General features: G+C 41.7%; 1 protein-coding gene across 3 annotated transcripts in view; it reads right to left on the reverse strand.

Moving 5' to 3' along the window:
- Nhs (NHS actin remodeling regulator) overlaps positions 1 to 22828 on the reverse strand; it is a 324344-nt gene that overhangs the window by 37216 nt on the left and 264300 nt on the right. For all 3 annotated transcript variants that reach the window (XM_074063561.1, XM_074063560.1, XM_020186518.2), the window contains exons 2-3: positions 9374 to 9526; positions 3777 to 3910 (exon numbers count right to left, since the gene is read on the reverse strand). In XM_074063561.1, coding sequence (XP_073919662.1) covers positions 3777 to 3910; positions 9374 to 9526 — 287 coding nt within the window. The remainder of the gene's footprint in view (positions 1 to 3776; positions 3911 to 9373; positions 9527 to 22828) is intronic.

The raw sequence follows: 22828 nt of genomic DNA on the forward strand, positions 1-22828 counted from the left end.
GGACAGTACCCTAACTCTCCTTGGGCTGACATTTTCTCAATTATCTCTTTGTCAGATTCAGCTTGTCCTCTGATAGATTCCTCATGAACCTTAGTCCCTTTATCCCATGAGATCCCCCATAAGTGCAAAGTTCTCTAAGTTCATATGTGTTGAAATGGCTTTTCTATTGCCTTGATATTTGAAGCTTGGCTGGATATAAAATCTTCTTTGCCTCTTGCATTCTTCCACTGATACTTGCAAGCACTCTATGTGTTTCTCAAGATCCTTAGTTTAATGGCACCATCTTGAGTCAGTATATCAAAGCCCAGAAGTCTCAGTGAACTTGTTTGCTTTGGTGGCAGGGCAGGAGTTATGTATCTCCCTAGTTTTTTGTCTTCTTTTGCCTTTTTTTTTCTCACCCCTGTTTGCCAAAAGGATTATCTTCCTTCCTTTTTGCATTTTTTTCCTCCCCTAGAAGCTTTGCATACAGATGACTATCCCTGCAACATATACATACTTTTGTATATTTTTAAGTACTTGTCTTGCAGTTCATATATATTTTTTCAGTATTTTACCCGGATGCAGGAGAGAATTGATTTTTTTCTGGAGATGGTTTTAGATCAATCTTAAAACCACTGCTAATTCTTCTCTTCTATGCAGTTTTATTTCCTGAATCTACCCTTTCCTCCCTCATAACAAGAGGAAACAGGGCAAGACTTGGTGCTTTTTCTCTTTTTATTTAACAGTTAATTTGATGTTTGGGGCATTCTCAGTCCTCAAGTCATGCTGACTATGTGTTTTGGAGTTTAGTTTTGTTTTTCAAACCTTGTTGTTGTTCTATATCAATTTTGGAGAATATACTGGGAGATGGAGACTTCAGCTATCTGGAAGTCTCAGTACACACACACACACACACACACACACACACACACACACACCCCAAATCTATTTAACTTCCTCAAATAAGCAGCTCTGTAGCCATCAACACAATAAAGATAAAGGTTGGCTGCTGAGCACACAGAAGACTGCATGGGCCACCTGAAGTGGTTGGTGAAAATCCATGGTTGTATTTGCAAATAGCAGGTTACCTGTGATGGCTCTGGCAAATGCTCCTTGTTTAGATACCCACTTGCTAGTTCCAATTTGACCACAGCCTAGGCAATCTACCTGGAGACAGATGAGTTTCAATAACTGGGTTTTTGTTTAGTACATGAACACCTCCACTGGCGCACCCTTCTCTCTTCTCCCACTCCACCCACCATAACTAATCAGTGTCCTACCACTTCACAAGTTCATTTGCAGCCAGAAGCTCAGTCATGTAGACAGAAGTTGATCCCAGGCAATTTATCTTTCATGTTGCCCCTGGGAACAACATTTTTACATTTGGCTTCTCGCCATGTCCAAACAACTCCTTAGTCCCTTTAGCAGTAAAGTTGTTTCCTGCAGTGAATTAAATAAAAGATTGAGATGCTATGTGGAAATGTGGATTTGGAGACATTTGTTTTAATCCCTTTTCTGTATCCCAGGTGTACAGTAGCCTTATGTCCCAAACAAATGATCTCAAATTAATTTCCTAAAGGTGAAATACTAGGAAGGACTGGTCTATCTTCTAATAGGAGATAAATACATAGATTCTAGCTATAGAATTTCAGAAATTTCAGAAGCTTAGTAGCAGGACAGAAGAGATCTTTTTGGGTATTTTTTTTTGGCAGTACTGGGGTTTGAACTCAGGGCCTTGTGCTTGCTAAGCTGGCACTCTACCACTTGAGTCACACCCCCAGCCCTTTTTGCTTTAGCTATTCTTTGAATAGGGTTTTACATCTATACCAGAGACCATGATCCTGCTACCTGTGCTCCCCACATAGCTGGAATGACAGGTGCACACCACCATGCCCAGTTTTTATTGGTTAAGATGGGGGGGGGTCTCACAGCTAGGAAGTGGTAGAGCTGGTAGTTTGGCTTCAGAGACTATGCCAGTAATGACCAAAATACAGTGCAGTAGCCTGCAGAGTTATGGAAGACCATATTAGACTTTTATTATGAATGCTTATTTAAAGAAAGAAAAAATAGTTAAACTCAGTCTCATAGATGAGAGAGGGAGAGTTAATGTCTAAGAAAATGTCTATCCAGGAATTTGGTTGCAAATTTCCTGTCCCTATACCTGCAACCTTTACTTTTTCAGCAATATATTTTAAGCTTTTTTCTATAGTCTTACTTTGGTATTAGACTATATAGACATTAGTAAAGATTATACAAATTATGAGAAAGGGTTATATTTTTGTAAACACACAAAAATTCTTCTCTCACACCTCCCTCCCAAGAAAACCAACTCAACGAGACACGAAACATGTTATAATGAATTGGGAAAAAGATTTTTAGCATTTTTATGCAGAAAATGCCTCATTAAAAGCAAATGCTTCAGCAAGCAGATTTGAGCTTAATAAGAACTTCTGTCGAGTAGGGGCCTCCTTGACAAATCGCTAGCATGAATAACTGCTCTATTTGAAGAACTAGAAAACCCTAAGAGCCTCTTGCCTCCATTTCTTCTCCTTGAGATGCATTGCAGCAATGTAGTGAGTGTGACAAGGCCCTCAGTGTCCAGTTAACGAGTGCTAAAAGGACTCAGTTCATCTGTCCAACTGCAAATAAGAAAGATATCTACATATCACCCAGTGTCACTCAAGGCCTTAAGTGATATGTCATGTAGATTCATTCAACTGAAGTCTGTTTTCATCTGGATGTTTGGTATCATGGGACCTGAATATTTTGCATATTATACAAGGCAGGGTTTACAGTCATACGTAAAATTTCATTTAAAACAAAACCCTCAACTTATACCCACACTGCTGTAATTTCTTTAGACTTAGGGATTAAAACCAGAAGAAGAGATCAGGAGTGCAGACATCCAGGCAGGCAGTCTGGGTTGATTTAGTCCCTGATTTCAATGACACCCTACTCAGAGGCACAAATGCTCACTTGTCCCCACTGAGGCCCCAGAAGGCACACCTGGAATGACATGTTTGCAGTGGCTGTTGACTGTGTTGTCGGGTGTTTTGAGCTGGGTTCAGCCTGATCATCTGTGATACAAACTTAGGGGTTTGGGCTTAGGGTAAGGTAGCTCCACTCAAGCAAGGGTGGAGATCACCAGCCGTGATGACAGCACCAAGGTAATAGGCTATCCTGGGAAACTAGTCTTTACAGAGTGGGAAAGCACGTGATGATATGATTCCTCTTCAAGTGGTAATTTTTCACATCCCTTAAGTTCTTTCCCAGTGTACACCACTGAGCCAGCCATGCTATCACTTGACTAGAAATAATAGTGGTGACAGCTGTGGGGAACAATTATGGAGGTCTTACTCTGTGTCAGTCACTCTGCTAAGCTCTGTCCATGCCTTATCTCATTTAATCCTCAAGCCCTATAAACTAGATACTATCAGTATTTCCATACTACAGATAAGGAAACTGAGGCTAAAGAAATTAAGTAACGCATCCTAAATTCTTTAGCTTATACTGTGAACTGGGATTTGAAGTATATTTGTTTTCTGATTTTAGAGTCCTTCATGCTTATTGCTTTATTGCATTGTGCAACCAGTTCATTAAAAAATATATCTGTATCCCTGATCCATAAGAAGGTATTCCTTTTAGGATTGAAAGGGGGAAAATTCATTTGTCCCCAAATGCCCAGGATTTGTTTTCTTGGCCCCCCAGCCTCCCTCAAAGGGAGGGGAAACTGAATCCTACTACAAAGTCATGTTCACTGCTAGCAAGTACAGAAGAGCTGTGGCTGCCTCCCTTACCGTTAGGAAGTGGCGGTCCTTCACCTCTCGCCTCCTCTGGCTGTGAGCTGGAGGGTAGGCTGGCAGTGGTGGAGCAGCTAAGGAGAGGGGGACAGCAGCTCTTTGCTCTCGGCGATCACTCCGGCTCCGGTGTTCTGAGGGGACACAAAAGGCAATCCTAGTGAAATACACTTGACATTTGCAATTTCTCTCCCTGTCTTGAGACTGTTAGCAAAAGTGAGCTTTATGAATCTACCTAATTTGTACACCAAATCAGATTTTTAGGACAGTTCCTAAATGAACTCACTTGCTATTTATAGGACGGTGGAGACACCCATTTCCATGGGTTCATCTCACACTATTTGTACAAGATGGCTCAGGTCTGATTTCAGTATGTTTTGTTTCAAAACAACATGGGTAAAAAATGAAAGAAAAAGCAAAACACAAAACCAGAAAGTTGAGAACATCATGGAAGCTTTGCTGCCATCTAGGCTGGGGTGGAGAGCAAACGTGAACATGCCAGAGCAGCTGGACTGGGTGCTGGAGCCACGAGTGGTGCAGGGTCAGAAATTTGTGAAAGCGAGTTTTTCAACTGTCAGTACTTGGAAATAGGCCATGGTGTATTTATATTACAGAAATTGGCAAGTGTTCCACACTGGGGCTTTTATTTATATTATTATCTTTTTCCAGAAAGTTGGGTGACCAGCACACCATTACAGTCCTGTTACTCACAAAACTCAGAAGGGTTTGAAATCCTGGGCTCCCACAGAAGGTAAAGTAATCCCAATGACAACATTTTTCTGATTCAAGATAAAACTACCACTGGAGAAAGCTAAGAAATATCTCTGTGTGGGAAGAAGTGGTCCTGACTTCTTAACAAGAACCACTGACACAAGGCCCTGGGTTGGATCCCAAACACCATAGAAAAACAATCACTGAGATACCAAGAACAAAATGTAGCTTTCCAGTGTCTCTGTGAATCTCAAAACACACCCTGTTTATACTAAAGGCTGTCCATCTGCCACAATCCAGCTTACACACATGCCCAGAGCCTGACGTCTCTAGAGACCTCTCATGGCCAAGGTACAAATTAGTGCAGCCAATTTTCAATCTGTCCTTCCATTATTTAACGTCAGTATTGTTCAGCACTGGTACAGTAGTACATAATGCCTGATACTTATTGAGCAATTGCCACATGCCAGAGACACTTTGCTAAAGCTCTTCCGTGCACCCTATCAACACTGCCCCAAATGGACATTAATGCTGTCCTTCCTTTGTAGATAGTGAAAGATGCAGGGAGGGTGTGTCACTGGGGAGCTCTTGGTGCTATGGACTTGGCTCTGGCATCATTGCTCTTAACACTGCTTGGGGTTCTGTTAGGCACTGTTACATCCTAGCACACCTCCCTCACAGGGTTTGACTGTACTTGATTATAATTACATTTTGTCATATTCTAATTCTTTGAACATTGACAGCATATAGAGCATTTGGCAACTTATGAGACACTACTTACTTTTTGTTTTAACCTGTGCTAGGACACAGAGCTAACTATGCTGACCTTTTCCAGTGATGTCAGATGGCCTTTCTCCAGTGACCCATAGTAGCCATTCATGTTTGTACTGATAACAATAAAACCTACCTGTCAGTCTCTTCCACTATAAATTGGCCCCTGGAGGACAAAGATTACATTTTGTTCATCACATGACTTGCAGTACCTAGGACATAGATCTTCAATACGTTTGTCAAGTAACTGAAATAACAATTGACGTTTTCACTAACGTCTAGGTTTTTAAAAAATCAGAATGCATTCTACATTCCCTACTTATTCTATATTGATAATGGGCTGTGTTGTTTCTGCTTTCACTGCTACGTGCTTCTCTGGGCCCTAGTCCTTGTTTTATATGGCCTCTGCAATGCTGTCTCCATTCTTCTTTGCTGTATTCAATGTGCTGCCCCTAAACTAGGAACTGAGCACTCTGGAGCTTTCTGATTTCTCTCCATGTCTGACTTGGCTCTCTGTAAGCCTCCCCATCTAATCCTTCCCTTAGTATCACACCCTTAGTATCTGTGCTAGGAAAATGTGACGGTGTTCCTCACATTCCTTTGCTTGAGATTTTTTAGAAAAATGTTAGCTCCCATTTGCAACCAGAAAAAAGTCCTCCAAACCACGTAGGTGGTCTTCGCTAAACTGCTTCCAAAGTCAATGTTTATCAGGAAGACATTCTGAGATAAATGCCTTCCTTGTTCAAGTACCCACCAGTGCCACCCTCATTTTTCTCTGCAAGCAAACAGGGGGCTTTTCTAACTGGGCAGGCAGCCCAAGGAAACCCTTTTACATTCCTAAATCCATCAAGTAGAGTAGAATACAGGTGTTACTGCTTAGGAGGAGGTGGGAGGAGGGGAGGAGTTAGAAAGCCGGCATCAACCCAATTTCCCTTTTCAATTGCTTGTCTCCCACACTATCTTAAATATATCTCTTTCTTTGCCCCAGGCTGGGAGTAGGCAGGCTAGATTAATGGCTCCCTAATAATACTTTTGCTAATGGGGAGGAAGGGAAAAAGTTGGGTCGGTCCACTAGAACCTAAAACTGCAGTTGAATCTTGATCCTTATTCCTGTGGACCAATGAAACTTTGACCCAAATGAAAGAACAGAAAATATAAAATATAATTTTCTCTTTATATTCATACATTAATTTCTCTCCCTGTTCTATGAACATGAAAGATGGCATCAATTAAAGGTATTACTGGCTCTGAGCATTAAAGAACTGTTTTTTAAAAAGGAGAAATTAATTGGATTCTAAACAACTTGAAATCCATTTAGATGCTACTTCCTTGCGGGGCGGGGGGGGGGGGCTTCCCTGGGGCTCCATGGCACTGTAGGGGCCTTTCCTTCTTTCTCTTCAGGCCCATATCACTGCATCGGACTTCCCTGGTTCCCTGTCTGTCTTCCTCCCTAGACCAGGAGTTTCTTGTGGGCAGAGACCATACTTCATTGCTGTATGGATCCTAGGCTCTCGCATGATGCCTGGCCTTCCATAGTTTGTGGAGGGGTGCTGCTATTAAGTAGGTCTAGGTGTTAATTTCAGTTCCCCATGTCCAAAATGAGCAGAGATCTGCAGTCACACAGCTTCACCTGTCTGTGCTTCTTCGTCCCCTCCCTCCTGGTGGAAACCAGGCTATTCCAGCTATCCAAATAGAGAACCTACAGGGCAGCCCACTGTGGCATTTGGGGAGTCAGTTCACTGTCTGGGAGGTCAGTACTACTCACAACCAGAAGATGGCAGAAGTGGATTATGCTGATGAATACACTGCTAAACTACTGTTTCTTGGACAAGGTTAAAAAAAAGTCACTTTCTAATTTTAATTCTACACTGCATGTTTTTAATTCTATGGTGCCAATAATTCCTGTTTATGGCTCTCTGCAGTGCTATTAAAACTACTACACCCAAGATTTGCTATTGAGCCAACCACAAAACAAGCCTGTCTGTGGAGGGCAAAACGCAGCTCCACAGTGCTCCACACAAACCCCAGGAGGTGCCACATCCCTCTCTCGCCCCCCAGGAAGAAGTTCAGAGAAAATTGATATTGGCACTTGCTGTTCTTCAGTTCTGCCATTAAGCCCAAACCTGATGAGGTGGTGAGATGTGAGAGTGAATGTGAAATGTGTCATGAGCGGCTCAGTGTTATCTGGTCAAATCGGTAAAAATCTAATCAGGGAGGACTGATTAATAATAATAAAAGGATCAAAAGAATGACACTCAAGGTCTTCAATGATGGGACTTGAGAAAGTATTTAGTGAAAATGACCAGATTCCTCTGTAGTCATCTCATGCCCTCAACCAGCTTTTTTGCAGAATTTGAGTTAGTTCCACAGACATTTGTTGAAGATTTGCTATATGTTGGGCTCATGTTAACTGCTTTGAATAAAATAATAAGAACCAAGTGTGGTGGTGCAGGCCCATAATCCAAGCACGTGGGAGGGTGAGGCTGGAGGATCTCAAGTTCAAGGCCAGCCTAGGCTATATAGCTTGCCTCAAAAAAAAATTAAAAGTAGATCATCCTTGCACTTGATTTGCTCGTGGATTAATGGTGGAAGACAGACAGACAGTGGTTAGTTATGACAGACAGCTATGAGTGCCTGATGGAAGGATGCACAGGATATAATGGGAAGGCTGCAAAGAAATGGCAGGAGTTGAAAGGAAGAGTCCCACATGGTAGCTTGCACTAAAAATTTGTTGAAGAATTTTTAGCCAAGAGCGGAATTGAGTAGTAACTATCCCCTATCTTCATTTAAGTTTGATGATATCTTGATACTAATAACCAAAGGAATCTTTAGAAACAATTGCTGTAGGGATAGTCGTAGGTTAGCTGTTTCGTTCACAGGAAACAAAGATAAGGCTAAGGGAAAAGGTAGAAATCATACAAATGTGGGACAAAACAGGGTGAAAGCACTATTTTATTTCTCCATCTTGAAAATGACATTAAAATATTTTATTTGCATTATAGTACTGTCATAAAATATTATTCCTTAAAAGAGTGTAGGGAATTTGGAACAAACACAAAGAACGTAGACATCATCTGTCTCTACAGCAAGAATGTAAGGGCTAAAAAAGCTGGCAAGCCAACTTCTAATATCCCATTTAGGGGACTCTAAAAGGATGATCTTGTTTTTAGTCTCCTTATTCTAACTGGAATGGTTCCAAGGCACTGGAAAGTAAGCAGTGTGAGAAAAGGCTGTGGTTCTACCTGGACTGCTATATGCATATCTCTGGTACACTCAAAACTGTGAGAAAACCATAAATATTTATTTCCATGGGACCCGTATGGCAAGGGGGAAAAGAGCTCTGGTTGGGTCCTGACACTGAACCCAACCTGCTGTGTGTGTGACCCTGAGCAAATTTCCCCACCTCTCTAGGCCTCCTTGTGCCTCCCTGTACCTCTCTGCACCTCCCTGCAGAAAGTGTGCATTGAGTCAGCTCAGCAGTTCCCAAAAAACCAGAACTCCATGGGGCTTTGTTCTGGTTGTTAGAATGCTTGGACAGGAGCCAAGCATGACAACCAGCCTGCAATGCACAGGATGGTCAATGAAAATATGTCCCAGGTCCCACACAATATTCAAATGTCCCATTCAAATCTCTTATAGGAAAAAAGCCTAAACTTATATCCAAGTCAAACCTAATTCCCTTGTAATTTTAATCCAAAGTACTACTTTGCTCATATCTAACATGTACAGAATGTACCAGTTTTCATGGTTGTGCCCTTCTGCCCCCAGGGCTCCTTCATTTTCTCTATGCTTGTTATTTGGAATAGCTTCTGATTGCCTAAATTAATCCAAATTTAGTTTTGGTAGTTGCAAACATCTTAACTGCTTCCATGATACATTCTAGCATATTGTGACTAGGCATTTGCATGTTGAAATATATATTATTATAAGTAATTTTTAAAAATTCTCTTTATTATCATATTTACACTATAATGGTAACAAGGGATTTCACTCAGGGTAGAAAAAGAAGCATTTGGTATAACAAAGGGAGGTGTTGGGACTGATAGGACAGAGAACCCCTGGATGGGACAACCTCCGTGTCTGTCCCAGAAAAGCCCCAAGCCTGGGATGGTTACCTCTGCGTAGGGCTTGCAGGCTCTGCCTGGCATGGCGGTGCAACTCCTCCACACAGGGTGGTCTGGTGGCTGGGAGGAAGATGTTTCGCTGCTGGTGCCATGGTGCACGGTAGTACACGCTCAGTTTACTCTCGATGTCCAGGTTCGAGACAGCTGCAAGACAGAGAAGGAACAAGACATTGTATATCAGTGACTGTAAGTTGTGCATTTGGTGGATGCTGGAGCAAGGGGGGAGGTGGACAGAAATTGAGTCTGGGTGGAGTGGAAGTTCAGACTGCTGAGCTCCCATGAAGAACTAACTCAAGGCTAAAGAAAAATTTGAAGTTTACAGCATAGATGGGAACCACCTTTGCCCTTGAGGTGAGGGATGGGAGACCCCAGGACCCCAACCATCTGCCTGTGACCAGCTAACTTCCTCTCCACCTCCCTCCATTCCTTGCCCTCTGGCACAGTGGTTTACCAACCCTGACAGCCTGCTTGGGGATTTAGGTATCTGGGTCCTGTCTTCCAAGAATGTAGAAGAAAGCTTGAGAGGTGAATTGAATGGTTGGCCTAGCTCCAGCCTTCTGGCCACAGGACCTTGCAATTGTACATCTGCATGCTGTTCGTGCTGAACTTTGGTCCATACTTTATGCTGCTTCCTGTCCCTTGTGACCCCTAGCCATAAAGTTTCCTAATCCCACCCTCTACCTTCGGACTCCATTGCTGCTCCATTGCTCCATCTTTCAAAGCACTGCTCACACTCCCTGGCTCCACTCAGGGTGAGTATAAGCATTAAAGAAACAATAGCAGGAGTGATGGATATAAAGGGAGGAAAACTGCTAGGAAGGAGAGCCTACCTCCCCCCAAACATGGCATTTGTCTTCTTTATTACATAAGGCACCTAAGACAGAACACCCTGTAAGTGGAAAATAAAACCTTATGGAGTATTATTCAGCCATAAAGAAGAATGAAATTATGTTGTTTGCAAGTAAATGGATGGAACTGGAGATCATCGTGTTAAGCGAAGTGAGCCAGGTTCAGAAAGATAAATGTTGAATGTTTTCTCTCATATGTGCAAGATAGATCCAAAAGATAAATACATCCACAAATATAAACATGACCATATATACATATATAGAGAGAACGTGTTTTTGATAGTGTTTGAAGGGACTAGGGGGAGGAGAGAGAGGAAAAGAGAATGACAGAGTGAATAATATTAAAACACATCTGTGTAGGAAGATGACATAAAGAAATGCACAGAAACCTGTTGAATAATAGGGGGTAGGGGAAAGGTAAGGGGGTTGATCTGATTAAAATGCAATACATTCTTGGTTCATGAAATGCCAGTGGTGAAAATCCCTTGAACAAGTAATATACACTTCAAAGCGAAGGACAGGAATGTAAAACAGGTCCTGTTAGGGGGTGAGTACTAGTGGGAGTGGGGAGGGTGAATGGAGAGAGTGAAGAAAGGTGAATGTGGCTGATGTGCTTTATAAACTTGCATGAAAAGAGAACAATGAAACCTGCTGAGATCACTTTAAGTAGGGGAGAGAGAGGGATGAGGAAGAATGATGGAGGGGGTGAACCTAACCAACCCACACTGTAAGCATATATGGAAATGTCACAATGAAACCCCTTGTACAACTAATATATGCTAATTAAAGTGTTTTTAAAAACCTTATGGAAGCAGGTGGTATGAACCAAAGGATTCTGATTGGCAAATGGCCAGCAAGCATAAGTCAGGAGCACAAGGCAGCCTGTCAGCCTCAGGACTGGTGAGGACTGGCCCAGTCTGCTTGGCCCTCTGTCCAGACCCTGACTCCTGGCCTGGAACTATACTGCTCCTCCCAGTCTCGGCCTCTCTTTCTGTTTCTTTGCCTCTTTTTTCCATTGCATGATTTTGGAGTGCTCTGCACAAGTGTTTAGCCCTATGCCCCAAATATGCTTTTGGTTCCTTTCTGAGCCTTTTCTTTTTGAAGTCTAATCTACCATTTCACTTTAAGAAGGCTTACATGGAACAAGCTATTATGTAGGAAAAGCAGACAGGAAAATGGAAAAGAAGGTAGAATAGTTTTATAGAAGGGGAACAGAAGAAAGAAAACTAAAGAAAATACGACCTTTTGATGATTAGTTCTGCCTCCCCCACCAAGGACTGCAGTTATTTTTGGTTCTGTTTTCTAATGCAGTCTTTTTTTTTTCTAGAATAAGCGTCATAACTATAAGAATCACCTCACCAATAGAGGGCTGATGTGGCTCCGTGTTCCAGAGCTTGCCTAGCATGTATGAGGACCTAGGTTCAATACCCAGCACTGCCAAAAAAAAAATCATCAATACAAACAAAGATTTTCTAATGATGTGAAGAAATATCACATGAACAGAGTCAAAAGCGAAAATGTCATTCCTTTAAAACAGCAATGTCTAAGAAAACTTTCTGTGATGGTGCAATTCTCTATAGCTGTGTTGTACAATATGGTAGCCACTAGGCATATTGGCTATTAGGCACTTGAAATGTGGCTAGTGAGTGAGAAACTGAATTTTTAACTTTATTTAATATCATTAATTGAAATATAAATAGCCATATGTGGCCGTTGTGTTGGGCAATTTAGCTCTAGGATAACTGAAAGTAGTGTATTATATTCTCTCACCTTCAACCATAGAGCAGGTTACTTTCTGACCTACATTTATTCTTCCTTGGTGTTCAGCCTCCAAGGGTCAGATTGAAGCATTATTTCCCTGGGTGAGGGGATAGTTTTTTGAAGGAGGGTTCTATGAAGCCAAGAAAGACAAGAAAGAAAGGCAGCAATGTTTCTTTCTCAAGCTACAGTATAACCTCAACTTTCTCTTTGGAAACTGCAAGTGCTTGGTGAACCAATCAGGGGTCACTGAGTCTTGGGGACATGAGAGCTTAGGTGGAATCACTACGGGAGGTCTTTTCAGATGGCAGGAATGGGAGGCCTTGGTGTAGATGGGGAGGGCCAGATCCAGATTACAGTCTTCCTTCTCTGATGTGTAAATAGGGGGAGTTCTAAAGACAGCCAGAAACTTTATTTAGCCACCCTCAGAGGAATGTTCTGGTTCAGTGACTGAGATTGTCTAAAAAAAAAAAAATCAGCCTAACTCTGGACACCTGCCTATCTCTCAACTCCTACCCAAAAGAGCATCACTGCCAAACCCAACAGAGGTGGCTGTAATTCATGTGCTGGTGACAGCGAGAAGAGAAGACAGAACAGAAAGTCTACCTGTGGAAAAAAGTTCAGTGGGCTGCTCCAGAAGTAGACGGGCTCCTTAACACTCCTCCCAAGGCTCATTTCTTCAGAAAAATGGGAGTCATGATGACAGGGCCTAGGTTACTGAAGGTAAACCAGAAGACTCATAGCCCCTCATTCCCTCTTCACGTTGATGGGAAAGTCAGGGTGTTGATTTTGACAGCCCCTCAGAAAGCAAGCCCCTCAAGCTTTGGGTGGGGAAGAACTGAGCTCCTGCTCTTTGCCTTAATGGCCATCTGAAGAAAAGACTCAGTAGATGTAAAGATGCTGAAGCCTGAACTCCACCTAGACTTCCTGAACTGGAATTGCCAACAGTCCCGATCATGTATATATTTGAAAAGTGCCCCAGAATTATTTTTATCATCAGGTGAGTTTTAGGAGACGTGGAATATTTCCTGACGACGCCTTGGTAGCTTGTGGGAGTGAAGGGAATTGAGCAATACGAGAGAAAAATCTATCCACTCTGGAACATTCTCCAAGCAGCTTTAGTATCAGGCACAGTGCTAGGTGCATACAGCATAGAACAAAACACACGGGAATCCCTGCCCTCTTGGGACATGTGTTCTCTGGCTGTGTGTGAAAATGTAGATGTGATCTGCCTGGAAGCATTACTTTAGGAGTAATGGCTTCTGGCACTTTCCTCCTGTCTCAGTATTACACAATTCTCTAGGGATGATCTAAGACCTCTAGACTCTAGTGACCCTAAACACCCAAAACGTTATTGTCTCTATTCATCCACTTCTACCTTTCTATAATAGGTTAATCCCAAATTTCAGAAAAATTATCACATCACGTGATAAATGTAAAGAAGCTCAGAATGTTTTTCTTTGTACTAAATAGTAAATATCAAGGTGGTTGAAAGGAAATATTATTTTGAGAATCTCTTCTTTGCTCATGTCCTAAATACATTCCTATTGTGTCAATGGGCAAGCCAGCACTGAGTTTCTGGCTAAACTCTGCCTGCTGCTCAAGACTGTGTATTCATAGATGCAAAGACTAGCACACGAGTTCCAGTATGGACGGCCAGTTCCTGGGAAGAACCAGTCTTCACAATGACAGCTTGTAGGGATAGGGAGCCTTACCTTCCCTGTCCAAACTATTCTTCTTTCTCCATTGAGATGCTAAACTAAATTTCTGGCATACATTAGCAAGTAACTATTTCCTCCATTACTTGCCACAGTGGTATCTGTCTCTTTGACAAGGAAGGAAATGCTTTCATGCCTTTGCTCTCAGTTATGTCCTTTGGTCACAGTGCATTAACTAGTATGATGTGTCCACTGGAGGCAGACAGACAGACACTAATGGAACTCTTTCAAGGAAACTATCCCATCTTCCTTCTTTAAAAAATCTATTCCTAAGGAAAAGTTCAACCAAAGCCGAATCCATTCATTCAAATGGTCACTGCACCACTGTCCTTGCAAGGCTATCCCACACCTCAGGTTCACTCTACCCCTGCTCTTCTATTTTTAACAATTTCACCATGGTTGAGCCATGCAAGATAGAAAGTTTAGTTCCCTTGACAATCTTTGTTTGCATAGAAATGGAACAAAGAGAAGAAGGTTTTATTATGTTTATGTGGATACATCTAGATGATCCTCTGTAGTAGGCAGAATTCTAGGACAGCCCCCAAGATTCTTGCCCTCTCAAGTGCTTAACCCATATAATCTTAAGTATGAGAAGAATCTGTGATTTTTGTTACATTACATTGCAAAGGGGATTCTAAGGTCCCTACTCAGTTGACTTTGAGTTAATCAAGAGGGAATATCGTTTCTTTTGTGGGTCTGGCCTAATCACATGAGACAAGAAGCAGCAGAGGCACTCTCCTGTTGGCTCTGAACAAGCAAACTATGTTGTAGAGAGGACCCTGTGGCATGAAATGGTGGGCAGCCTATAGATACTGAGGACTTCAGTTCTACAACCTCAAGGAACTGAATTCTGCCAACAACTGAAGAGTCTGAAAGAGACATCTGGGCCTTGGATGAGAACATAGACCCAGCTGACATCTTGATTTTCAGCCCAGTGAGACCCTGAGTAGAGGATATAGTTAACTCATACTCAGATTCTTGACACACTGATGTTCCAGGATAAGCTGCTAGGTTTGCAGTAATTTGTTATGCAATAATAGAAATAATAGAATAATAGAAAATAATAATAAAAATAGAAATATAATAGGAATAATACATTTTCCCACTCTTTCATCTATTTCCGTAGAGTCTGTCACTTGCTTTGTCTTGTCATCTCCCTTCCCTCTGTTACTGCTCCTCAAGGAAGAGGCAGATAATGGCAAGGATTACAATGGGAGACAGGGCTACAAGTTTCATTTGCATCCTCTACAGCAGGAAAAAGGCTGTTTGTAGGTATAATTTCTCCTCTCCAAGACTATAAGCTCTCAAGAGGAGCCCCAACCAGATGCCAAGCTCTACGCCAGGTGTGTTCTGTTCATAATATCGCGGTACCCTCATACAACTCGAAGTGGAAAGTATTTCCCCACTTTACAGATAAGGAAACCAATGGTCAGAGAAAGTCGGTACATTTACCAAGTCATACACATGATAAGCGGAACATCTGAGACTAGAAACCATCTCTGACTTCTAATCTACTTCTCTTTTCCAAACAAATACTGAACTAAGTGTGCCTAAGCTCAAGATGGTTGGGGTGGGGGAAGGGAGAATGGGTTATCTGCCACATAAGAAGTGTGCAACAAGGGATTCAAAACTGCTACTCTCTGTATTACTCATATCATTAGGTATAACCAAGAACTGAAGGAATCTTCCAGAAAGTGCCTACTAGAAGGCTGGGAAGATGTGTTACATTCCAGAAAGACAAATAACACTGCAAAAGACACCTCAAAACCAAAACTGCTAAAAGAAAAGACCACCACCGGGAATGTCCATAGGGCAGTGAAAAGTCTGAGATTAGCTCATTCTCCCGTCAATCCCTGGAGGTAATGGGATTAGCTAGATCTTGACTCATAGTGGTATATCACAAACATGGATACGGTCATTGGGTTCCTGGGAAATGAGCTGACTTAGATATTGAGGAAAACGAGTGGCTCTTAGAAAGATCAGGCCCATTTCTAAGAGCAGGAGGAGGCTTGGTTTTAGGAACTACTGACAAGGGATAAAAATCAGAGGCAAGTATAATCTTGTCTGCGTCTCTCCAGTAGCCTGTATCCCCTACACTATTAGAGCTGGTACTTATTTGATTCCATCTTTTCTGGCCTCATGGGTTTCTTGCTGCCTTAAAGTTCATTACCACTGGGAGGTGTGCAAAATGTCTATTCTTGGCCTTCCTTCCTAGATAGGTCCCCTACCTTAAGTCCCTGCCCTTTCCACTGGCTTTCTCTCCCTGCTTCTTCTTTCTTTTTCCAGGCTCTTACAAATTTAAAAGTGTGTAGGGGGGCAGCATGGTGGCTCATGCCTGTAATTTCAGCTACTTGGGAGGTAGACACAGGAGGATCATGGTTTGAGACTCAGGCAAAAGTATATGACCCTATCTGGAAAACAAACTGAGAGCAAAAGAACCTGGATGTGGCTCAAGTGGTAGATCACTTGCTTAGGAAGCATAAGGCCCTGAGTTTAGCCCCTTATACCCCCAAAAAAAGAAAAAAAAAAGAGAAAGAAATTTAAAAGCAGGGAGATGACATCTAAAATCAAAGTATGAATGCTGTATGTGGTGAAAATTTCAGAGAAATGTGCCAAGTAACTCAGAAATGGAATTTTACCCCTTCAAGGGAGGGAAGGAATTCTAAAAAATGTTCTAAAGTGTTTATAGGACACACCACATACACCTTTGCTAACCTTCCTCCTGCTCTTCTACCCATCACGCCCACCTCCATCACACAGCTTTTTGGCCGGGAATACATCCCTTCATGAAGCATCCATTCTGACAGCCTGTGATAGAAAGCAGCAAGGAGTACCCACATTAATGCATTAGGAAGCACTGGAATAGTCAGTGTCACAGATCCACAGCCTGATTGCTCCTGGTTCCCTGCTATGCTGAAGCCCATCCTCCACAGCCATCAGCTTGGTGAGCAAAATGGAAATCTGCTCAGTCTATAGCTGCTTCCTGAGATCTCAGAGCCACTGGGAAGATGGGGAGTAGATTTCACGAAGTGAGACCATTTATTCTCACCTGTTCTTCCTTCCTTGGCAAGCAGCCCTTGCTCACTCTGCTTGACATCTTGCAAGAGAGATCAAGGCAGGGTACAGAGGCAGCAAGGACCACCAAGTGTCCTGCCATCTGCAGAGCAGTCCAAAGTTAGAGCCAGGTTTACTGACACTGTCCCTGCTAGGCTCCCTTTTCTGTCAAACCACAATATTCAGACTTGTTCCCCCACTATGGACAAAGCATTTAATGTAAACCCTTCAGCTCCTTAAACATTCCACTTCCCACAGAATAGAAGACATGGCTGTATATTAATTTATACACTAAACGAATCTAGAATGATTTTCCCAGAGAAATATTTTTCTCAGCTTCTAAAACAAAATGATGCTCATGACAGGGAGACTGTTTGTAATTATTACTGTTACCGTTTCTGTTTGTTTTGATGTCACACATCCTGTGGAAAGACCTTGAGGAGTCTGAATTCCAGCTGTGGACTTATACAAGTCATTGAACATTCCTAGCACCCCAGATCCTCCATCTTTATAAATGAGGGGTTGGCTTTCTGAGCCCTGTTCTGCTCTGTTTGATGCCTCTGCTTACCAGCTACCAAAATCCACCCAGAAAGACTCTATTAAAGTGATGGCAGGATGGGCTGGTGGAAAGTCCCTGCATTCAAGGATGGAAAGATGGGGTTTAATCACAGGATTGGTGAGGCCCAGAACAAGTCACTGAACTCTCTGGGCCTCTGTCTCCTAGTCTGTGAAATGGGAATCATCGAGTCTTCTTAGAGTGGTTCTGAGGCTCCATGTCACTGCTTAATCAATATTAGTTTCCTTTCCTGCAGTGGAAACAAAAGAAGACCAAGAGGTCAGGGCCAGGCTCCAAGTTCAAAAGAAGAATGTTTGGTGCCCTCTAAATTTCTTTTTTCTTTTAAAAAACATCACCTTTATTCTTAGTGGGAGAAACACAAAGAAAGATGAGGTCACTACAAATCACTTTTTGGTCTTATACTCTGAAAACTGAAAAGAAACCTTCCCATAACTAGGGAGCCTATGACTTCTCTTGACAAATCTGATGTTCCCAGTCTCTGGTATCTGTTGACTAGGGTAGCGTTTAGCATAATGACTTGGAGATCCTAACTCTCAAAAGTCAATATCAGAGCTACAATGCTATACATTCTCCTTAGGAATAGTTTTTAATTTACTTGTTTATCTTCAGGTCATTCTGTTGCTCATTTCCACACCATGTGCTTCCTCCAGAATGTAAACACATCGTCATCTGTCATAGTTCAGCTATGTCTTAAGAAAATTCCTTTAGACATGTAGCAGAATCATTGGATTCTACTGCTGGAAGGGACCTCAAAAATTACAGACTTCTGTGGTTTTTTTCAAATTGCAGGGCATGACCCATTAGTTGATTGTGAAATATATTCAGCAGGTCAAGACTAGCATTTTTTAAAGAAATGAAATAGAATAGAATTGAATAGAAAATACTCAAGTATATTGTATTGTTTTGTGAATCTATTGTTTATTGTTTTGCTAAGCGCATATGTGTGTGTATGCTTGGTTGTGATGTAAAATGTGTACTCTGGGTAGCAGTCAACACACGGTTAAAGTCACTGTTTAGGTTGCCCCTCTCACGTGCTGATGACAAGATGCAAGTCCAAAGCTTTAACCCAAATTCTCAGAGCTGAATTTTGGCAGAGGCAGAAACTAAAGTCCGTGTCTCCTGACCCTATGTCTATGTACTTCCCTGGTTGACTTCTGTGCCCTTCATATCTCTCAATCATGTTTTGCTACCTATCACATTTATCAAAGTTGGCCTTTGAGAAAGAAAAACACTTTTTACTTGTTCTCTATGAAACCAGATATTTTTATTTTAGGACTCCAGAAGCACTTCAGCCCAGGGAGCAAACCTTGGTATGAACCAGCCAAAGAAACCAACGTTTGTCCTATGTTCCCTCACAGAGTCCATGTACCCTGAAGAATATCCTGTCACAAGTTACTCTGAGGCACTGCCCAGTTACCAGAAACAACTATGAGCTATGTTGAGGCTTAGAGTACGCATGTTATCATGGAATGGTGATATGGATGGAAAGCCTTTGTGACAGCAGTGGAAAAACACAAACCTCCCTTTCTTAAAGATACAAAGCCAGGTAGCATGCAGGTGTTCAATTTATGAAATATATTCCACCCATTCTGCAATCTGAGCCTTCCAGATCAAACAATCCAGAAAACTGGTTCAGGAAAGAAGAAGGGCTCAGTTTTGTTACCTTGGTTAGCTTGTGTACCTAGAATGCCTCTACCGCTTGCCATCTACCCATCCAAAAGATTGTTACCAACAAAACTCTTCCACCTACACTGACCCCCAGGCTGCCATCTGAGCTGCTGTTTTCACTGTTTTCCAACTCTCCTTCATACTCCTCACAGACTCTGTCAGATGGCTAACCACCTGGCCACATCCACGTACCCTGTCAAGAGGAGTACCATCTTATATTTAAAACAAAATATTCCTGGCAATGCCGTGCACTGTCCCATGGAAACGTGTTTGATTGCTTTTGCTGCTTGTTAATGACTCCCTGTAGAGTTTGGCAGGAAAATGAAATTGGCACAAATAGCTCAAGTGAGGTGGGTTTTTTTGCCAACTATGGATTTTATTTATCTAGAGAATCACAGTACAAGAAATTCAGATAGATATAAAGAAGAAATTCTTAACCACAGGGGTCTAGAGAGGGGACAGACTGTATTATCAAGAGAGGCTAAGGAGGAGGGGTAGAGAAGAAAGTGTGGAAAAAGAAAGAAGAAAATTGAAAGGGTGGGAAAACTGAGGGGCAAAGGGCATGGTCTTGCAGAGAGTGTACACATTCTAAAGCCTAAAGTTGTTTTAGGAGACCTTCTCAGGTAAAGAGAGCACAGATTTAGGTGCAGCACTAGCTTGGTTTTGAAGCAGGAAACTTGATTAGATAAAGTTGACATATCTAGCAGCTGGAGGAGTCTAGACATTCATTCATACTCACCCACTTATGTTGAATATCTACTTTTGCAAAGCTCTGGGCTAGGAACCAGGGGACATGAAGATATCTAAGATAGAGTCCCCGTCATCAGCCTAAGTACTTATGGTCTAGTATTCACCCAATCATTGTTTCAAGTATTTATCATATGTCTATTATGTAATAAGTAAAAGGGCTACAAAGATTAACATTTTCTCTGTCTCTCTCTCACCCTCTCTCCCTTCCTCCCTCCCTCTCATCCATACACAGACTCAATAAAATAAAAATTTTGAAAGTTTCTCCTCATACTCCATTAGAAAAAGTAATATATATTCTATAGAAAGTCTAAAAGAAAGAGAGAAAAGCCACTTATAATCTTGTCACCCAAGGCCACTGTCAACTCATCAGCATAGTAACAACCATTTTGCTTCAGGTGTATTTTCATATAGTTGAATAATAGCATATATGCCCTTTTCAATACTGCTTTTTTTATAAAACAAAAAAAATTCCCTTGTGAATCAAAATTCTTTATATAATTTTTCATAAACAATATTTATTAGCAACTGCATAATATTCTACCAGATTTTACACATTCTACTGTAGTTTACTCATTCTTCCATCACTGAACATGAGATTAATTTGAATTTATAAAATACATTGCCATGAACATATCTTCAAAAAGCTTTATCTAGGTCACAGTCTACACTACTGTGAATGTAGCATGGGCTAAACTAGAAATTTTTGCTGTCATAACATGAAGAACGGTTCCTTTTTCCCTAGCTAGTTTGCCACAGAGGCTATTGAGGTACTGCTAACCCTAATCAAGGGTTAGGTAGCAGACTGGTATCTTAGATGTACATATCAGCTAGTTAGTTAGGCAGATAGATATATACCATCAGGTAGATCCTTTTAGAAACACCAGACTCTAGGGTGGCAAAGACACAGAAATTATACAGTTTAAGCTACCATATCCACATAGGTAAAGGATTCGTATTTTTTCTTGTCAAAAATGATCAACAATGCTAGTGAAAATATTTCTTTTTTTATTTGTTTATTTGGTGGTACTGGGGTTTGAACTCAGGGCCTCACGCTTGCTGGGCAGGTGCTCTACCACTTGAACCACTCTGCCAACCCTATTTTGTGTTGGGTATTTTTAAGATGGGGCCTCTCGAACTATTTGCTGGAGCTGGCTTCCAATTGTGATCCTCCTGATCTCTGCCTCCTGAATAGTTAGGATTACAGGCATTAGTCACTGGTGTCCAGGGGAAATATTTATTTTTAACAAACAGATTCATTGTAAGAGAGGCCATATGGATTCAAACCACACCACTGGGGAACTGTGAAGACTTCCTTCAAAGGAAGACCTAAATATTACCCTAATATTAATGGTTTAAACTAGAGCTTCTCAAACACAGTATGCATAGAAATCGCCTGGAGACATCAGTAAAAATAGCTTCTTACCCAGCACCAGAAATTCTGATGCAGAAGGTCCAGGATTAGCTCCTACAATTAGTACTTCTAATGAGTTCCCTGGAATGTAGATGTGGCCAGTCTGTGGTCCACTGAGACCAAGACCACAAGATAAGATTGACCAAATTAAATTGGTGATAGCTGACCATTTTGACTTACAAAAGTTATCTCAACAGTTCAATCTAGTAGTTAGATCAACCCCAAGGTTAGCTTTAGCAGAGGTTCTGAAATCAGCAACTGAGTCCGAAAACGACCAGCCCATTACCAAGTCATGAAATGTTTGCTCCAATTTCCGGGGTTCCATTCCTAAACTTAAACCAGAGTGGGAGATATGGGGGCTTGGCTCATACTCGCTTCCTCAGCCTACACTCCCTAGACACCAGCAATGTTGCAAGTTTGCAAACAAGTTAGAAAAGTATAGAAAAGACGATACTGATCAGAAATAAGGGATTTGATGTTTCAGAAGAGCCAAATGAATAGTGAAGGAAGACTCCCAAGATTCCAAAAAGGGTTCATAAATAAAACCTTTGTGAGGGTCACAAATCTATTTCCATTATTTACAAGAACCAGATGAGGCTGATTACAGGGGAGACCATGTGTATTGCCCTTTGATACTCTTGGTTCTTTCATGGGAAGACAGAGGAAAGGAAACACTGAACCCACAAAGATGAGTATGATATTTTAAAGTCCCTTCGCTACCCTCAGACTAAGATGTGATGTTATAAACCTGGGCACCTATGACATTCCAAGAAGACAGTGTGGTTGGAATGGGAGGTAGGTCAGAAAAAGCATGTGAAAAATCACCTTTCCATTTAGGAAACACTGAACACAACCACTGTATATAAGAGGAAATGGTCTTTTCCTATTTTCTAGTAGGGTGCATGGAACCTCTTTGGTCATCTTGGACAGATAGATGCCTTTGGCCTGGTTAGATTGTGAAGCAGTAAGGAAATTAGCACATGATATCCAATTGTATATATGCTAATAAATTTCCTCTCCTAGGTAGAGGATAGTTTCTTAAAATTTACTTAGAGATCATCAATGATGGAAAATTTTGAAGTACTTACAAAAAGCACCACATATCACCTCCACTACACTTAATTAGAATTATTTCTGCTAATTAGTATCTTCACAGGTAGATGAGAAATGATACTCTTTATTGGGCCAATAAAGAAGCTATAAATACACGAGCCTGTGAGCAAAAGGCATTCTGTTCCAAGGACCTTTCCACCTTAAAAGTCTAGATATTTGTCATGAGTTCTGTGCTCACCATAAAGACGTGGCTAGATGAGTGGGGAACACTTAGCCCATGATGTATTCAACCTGGTGTCAGAAAAGATGGGCTCTCTTGTGACTCAATTAGCCTGTGTCTAGCTAAGTCTGCAGAGATACCGAGGGAGGTGTCCCAGATTCATCTTGTATGTTAGCTGCCCGAGACCTGGAATCAGCCCTTTCTCCAAGAAGCCCTGGCTCCACTCTGATAGGACAGCCTTTAGAAACCACATTCTGCAGGCCAGGCATAGTCACTGTTGCTAGGTTGGCAAGGATTCTAGGCTTCTCTGGTAGACGGAACTAGAAAATATGCAAGTTTCAGAAATCATTAGTTTAAACTGCTACTTCCAACTCAACTCTAAGATAACA

The sequence above is a fragment of the Castor canadensis genome, chromosome X (assembly GCF_047511655.1).
Source record: "Castor canadensis chromosome X, mCasCan1.hap1v2, whole genome shotgun sequence".
Taxonomy (NCBI): Eukaryota; Metazoa; Chordata; class Mammalia; order Rodentia; family Castoridae; genus Castor; species Castor canadensis.